This window comes from Malurus melanocephalus, unplaced genomic scaffold (genome assembly GCF_030028575.1).
Source record: "Malurus melanocephalus ecotype Western Australia unplaced genomic scaffold, MMel_1.1 scaffold_89, whole genome shotgun sequence".
Lineage (NCBI taxonomy): Eukaryota > Metazoa > Chordata > Aves > Passeriformes > Maluridae > Malurus > Malurus melanocephalus.
Window position 1 is genome coordinate 727,878 of NW_026623321.1, and position 5,023 is coordinate 732,900.

Sequence of the window (5,023 nt, forward strand, 5' to 3'; positions counted from 1 at the left end):
CAAACACAAAACTGTTGGGGTGTCACTGTGCCTCTGGAGCATTTCTGCATCCAAAACTTCTGGGCCCTTGGAGCATCTCGCACCCAAATCTCTTGGGGTGTTCCTGCACCTGGAGCCTTTGGACCATCTCACACCCAAAACTTCTGGGGTGTCTCGCAGCTTGGGCTCTGGAGCACTGGGCCCCCAGGCTGAGGTGCAGGGGGTGCACAGGGGGGTCCCTGAGCCCCATGGCCAGGAAGACCCCGACCCACCCGCTTCCCAAGGCCGGGGGCCCGTCCCGCACCGCCACCGCCCCGCRCCCCCCACCAYCCCATTAATCCACCCCAATCCGCCSAGCACCCTGTGGGTGCCCGGGGTGCTGGGCGGGAGGCGAATTCCTGCGGGTCCGCTCGGAGCGGGGCCGCTGCAGAGCCAGAGGGCTCCGGGACCGACCCATGTAGGGCTGTGAGCTCCAGGGCGGGCTCCTGACGCGGCCGCGGAGGAAACCAGGCGTCTGTGCGCTCGGTGTCATGTACTTCCTAATCCTCCCGGATTCCTCCATCGGGCTCAGAGGCAGCGCAGGGGAGCCGGACGCCAGCCGGGCTGCTCCGGTGCTCAGCCTGCCCAGCCGGCCCCGCTGCCGGCCCCGGCCCCGGCGCGCAGCTCCCCCGGCCCGGGGCACCCCCAAACACCCGCGTGTCTTTCCCCCCGGGCAGGACATGAGGAAACACGTCATCATGACGCTGCTGGACACCGAGCAGTCCTACGTGGAGTCCCTGCGCACCTTGATGCAGGTAAGGGGGCACGGCCGGGGTGTGACACCCCGAACCTTGGCATGCACTCAGCGTGGTCACCCCGAGCCGGAGCCAAGGCTGTGGGTGCTCCACCAGGACCTGAGTGGCACAGGGGCGGGTTGGGGTGGCAGGGGGGATGCTGGGGACAGCAGAAGCAGAAGTGGGAGTGTTGTGACAGTGGTGTCAGGAGTGGGGTGTGGGAGTTACGTCCRTCCCCAAAGCGAGCCTGTGACATTCCCAGCGCGTTGTCACCTGGCAGGTRTCACGTCCCCAAGTGTCTTCCCGTGCTTGCCTTCCAAAAGCTCTTTCTCACGTTGCACCCCATGTCCTGGGMTGCTGCTGCTGGCCCTGCCGCGATGGAGGACCCCTGAGATCCCCCGTCCCCACGTGTTCCTGGTTCCTGCTCCGACCATCACCTGTAGCCCTGGGCCAGAGGTTTTTCTCAGGCTTTTTTTGCTGAGCTGGTTCCAACGCCCCTGGAGCAGCCTGGCCCGAGGGTCAACCCCACGTTTCAGATGTTAATGAAGGTGTTTCAGCAGGGTAATGGTGGGCGACGCCCTGGAGACGTCACCTGGCCGAGGTGCGGGTTGTCCAGCCATCTCCCTGCCGGGGGAACGCCGAAACCTCAGAGCTCTGCAAGAGCAGTGCTTGTGGGACATCTGTGACGTGCCCACGAGGGTGTGGGGGACGCCATCCCAACTCTGTCACGGGCCCTTCCCCCAAATCCCCCACAAGGACAGACATCAGTATGACCCTCTGAGGCTGCTGCCGCTGCAGACCGCGGCTTGGAGGGGCCAGAGGAGCCTGGCTCTGGGGCTGATTTGGGAGGAAGCTGTGCAGGGTTTGGGGCTGGGTGCTGTCCCTGCTGGTCCTGGCATGGACAGTCTGTCCCCTGGTCTGTGCCAGCCACGGAGGTGGCACTGGAGGCTGGTTGGAGGGGACAACTCTGCTGGGACTGTCCCGTTTCTCTAGAGGGACCCGGGTGGGAGCACAGGGGGTTAATGCCCGAGCTCCTGTCCATGGGACACATCCTGACACAGTGCCACGAGGGGAACTGGCATTCTGGCAAGGGTCACAGGGCTCCAGGTGTCCCCAGCTCCGCTGGGATGAGGTGCTCGGATCCTCATCATGGCGTGGTGGCTGCCAGGGATAAGGACCACCCTGGAGCATCTCTTTCCAGCCAAGCCATGGAGCCTGGCCAAAGCTCTGCTCGCTGTCCCTGGATACTGCAAGGGCTGTCCCTGCTCTTCTTCCTCACATGGGAAGCATGGGCTGCATGGCACGGTCCATCCCAGCTCACAGAGGGGCAGCTGAAGGGGCTGAGGAGCCTCAGAGGGATTTTTTTCCTTTCTGACTTGGGTTTCCATGACATCTGGCATCAGCTTGATGAATCTGATCCTTGGGGAGGGATTCCTCCTTCACCACTTTGGTTGGAGATACCTGCAGCCTCCAGAGATGGGTCCTGCCCTGATTGCTCTGCTCTGTGGTGCTCCCARCATCCTGAAGGCCACCAGCACCCTGTACTGGTCAGACTGAGGAGGTGGCAAGGCTTGAGAAGGCCTTCCCCATGCTGCTGCATCCCTTGCAAATCCGCCTCTCCCATTCCAGGGGCACTGCTCCCCACTGCAGCTCTGGGGTTTTGGAGCAGAGCTACCCACCCAGCCTTGCTGAGGATCTCAGTATTGCTCGTTGGCCATTGGGTGGTTCAGGGCATGATCCAGTTTTTGCATCCCGCTGGCTGCAGCCCCTGCTGGCCCAAACACCCTAAATCCCACCAGGGACATGCCAGCATTTGGATCCTGGGGCCGTGTTGCCATGATTTCCCAGCTAGGTCAGGCAGAGGGAGGTGACGRAGGCTCACGACAGCAAAGATTTGGAGGCTCTCGAGGCCACGGCACAGAGGATCCTGTGCTGTTCCTTGTGCAGTCCTGTCCCCTCCCTGCCGCCCTGAGGATTCGCTGGGTGGGACGGGACCTGTGGAGGCTGGGCTGCCAAACCTGTCTGGTGCTGCTGCGGGTCCCACAGCCCAGTGTACCCTGGAGGATCCCCCCGGCTGCAGGACTGCGTCCCTCCCCTCATTTGCATGGGCTGAGAGCTCCGTGCTGGCCGGGTGGGACAAGGAGCCTCCGCGGAGCCGGCACCTCTCCTGCCCACAGGGTTACATGAAGCCGCTGAAGCAGCCTGAGAACTCGCTGCTGTGCGACCCTTCGCTGGTGGACGAGATCTTTGACCAGATCCCCGAGCTGCTGGAGCACCACGAGCAGTTCCTGGAGCAGATCCACGACTGCGTGCAGAACTGGCACGAGAAGCAGAAAGTGGGCGACCTCCTGGTGCAGTCGGTGGGTGCTGTGGGGCGATTCCCATTGGGAATGCGGGATGGAGCGGAGGTTTAGGAGCAGGAGGCAGGGGGTGACGAAAGGATGGGCCAGGCAGGCCTGGGATGGAGAGCAGGAGACGATCTCCAGGCCTGCTGTCTGCTTAGCATAAGGGTGGGAGCTGCTGCTCCCGGCTGGCGCTGCAGCTCCGCGTTTCTGCCTCGGGAGCACAAACGTCAGGGCTGAGAAATCACGGTGGGCGGATGGCGGGTGAGCCCTCCCTGCGCCAGCCCAGAGCCCAGTTAACCCTTGGGGCAGCTCCTTGCAGACTGTCCCAGTCCATCCATGCCGGATCCAACCCCCTTTCTGCCCCCCAGTTCTCCAAGGATGTGCTGGTGAACATCTACTCTGCCTATATCGATAACTTCCTCAATGCCAAGGATGCCGTCAGGATYGCCAAGGAAGCCCGGCCAGCTTTCATGAAGTTCCTGGAGGTGGGTCCTGGGTGCTCTCTGCCTAGATCCCGGCCGAGATCTAGAGCCAGGCAGGGTGGGAGTTAATGGGAGTAGATTTATTGCCAGACGGGCAATTTTCACCCCACCTTGTTGGTTTGAATTCAAAGAGGGTCAGGGGGGATGAACCAGRGTCACTCCAGATGATGTGGAAGTGACCCCAAACCAAAATGGGTGATCYTGAGTTAGAGAGGCTGTGTCCCTGTGGTGTCCCTGCGCTGTCCCTGCTGTGTCCCTGATGTGTCCCTGCTCTGTCCCACCTGAGGAGCCCATCCCCATCCCTCTGTGCTGTTTTGCAGCAAAGCATGMGGGAGAACAAGGAGAAGCAGGCCCTGTCCGACCTGATGATAAAGCCGGTGCAGAGGATCCCGCGATACGAGCTGCTGGTGAAGGTATGTGACACAGGGGTGGCAATGCCACCCTGGCAGTGGGGCAGGCTACGGCTCCTCCTCACCTCCACGCAGCTTTCAGGGCTCTCACATCTCTCCTGACTCTTTTCCCACCCGTGACACAAAGCTGGTGTCCCCAGGCATGCGCAGGGCTCTGGAAATGGTCACTCTGAGGAGTCAYCCTGTTGCCCCCAAGCTGCAGTCCCTCAGCCTTTCTGCTGGATGTTGTGGTGTCATTTTGGGAGCAGTCCCATGGCCACTCCCTCCGTGGAGCTGTTTTCCATCCCCAGCAGCCAGAGCTGCACAGGAGGGGCTCAGGCAGTGACATTGCCATGCCCAACCCTTGCCAGAGGTGACACCCCGCTCTGTTCCCATGGCAGGACCTGCTGAAGCACACGCCCGAGGACCACCCCGACCACCCTTTCCTCATCGACGCCCAGCGCAACATCAAGCAAGTGGCCGAGAGGATCAACAAGGGCATGAAGAGCGCGGAGGAGGTGGAGAGGAACGCCCGCATCGTGCAGGAGATCGAGTCCCACATCGAAGGCATGGAGGACGTACGTATGGGGGCATTAACGGGGTCAGTCTTTCCTTCTCAAGAAAATGTCCTCGTTTCCGCTCTCTCTGACTCTCCCCAGGCTGGGTCACTTGTTTTCTCYTCTGGGGCCTGCTCTCCCCATCATCATCCTGGGGTTTTGGGAGGGGGCTGGGGTCCCAATTCTGTTCTGGGGGATGCAGGGGCAGGGATGAATCCCACAAGGCTCCCTACCATGGCCTCCCACCCACGAGTCCCCTTGTCCCTGCAGCTCCAGGCTCCGCTCCGCAGGTTCCTGCGCCAGGAGATGGTCGTGGAAGTGGTAAGGGCAGGGTCCATGGGGCTATGGGACTGCATGGGGCAGTGGGAGGCTCTGATTGTGGGTCATGGGATACCTGTGTGCCCATGGGAGGGATGGATGGATGGATGGATGGATGGATGGATGGATGGATGGATGGATGGATGGATGGATGGATGGATGGATGGATGGATGGATGGA

The 5,023-nt window shown here is 61.8% G+C and overlaps 1 protein-coding gene across 1 annotated transcript in view; it reads left to right on the forward strand.

Annotated features, from left to right (window-relative positions):
- The window catches only part of ARHGEF17 (Rho guanine nucleotide exchange factor 17), a gene marked incomplete at its 5' end in the record, with an annotated part of 30,569 nt that overhangs the window by 19,063 nt on the left and 6,483 nt on the right, over positions 1-5,023 (forward strand). Inside the window, 6 exons of the mRNA XM_057368302.1 lie at positions 696-773; positions 2,930-3,112; positions 3,466-3,582; positions 3,900-3,992; positions 4,370-4,546; positions 4,796-4,846. Of these exons, the coding sequence (XP_057224285.1) occupies positions 696-773; positions 2,930-3,112; positions 3,466-3,582; positions 3,900-3,992; positions 4,370-4,546; positions 4,796-4,846 (699 nt within the window). The remainder of the gene's footprint in view (positions 1-695; positions 774-2,929; positions 3,113-3,465; positions 3,583-3,899; positions 3,993-4,369; positions 4,547-4,795; positions 4,847-5,023) is intronic.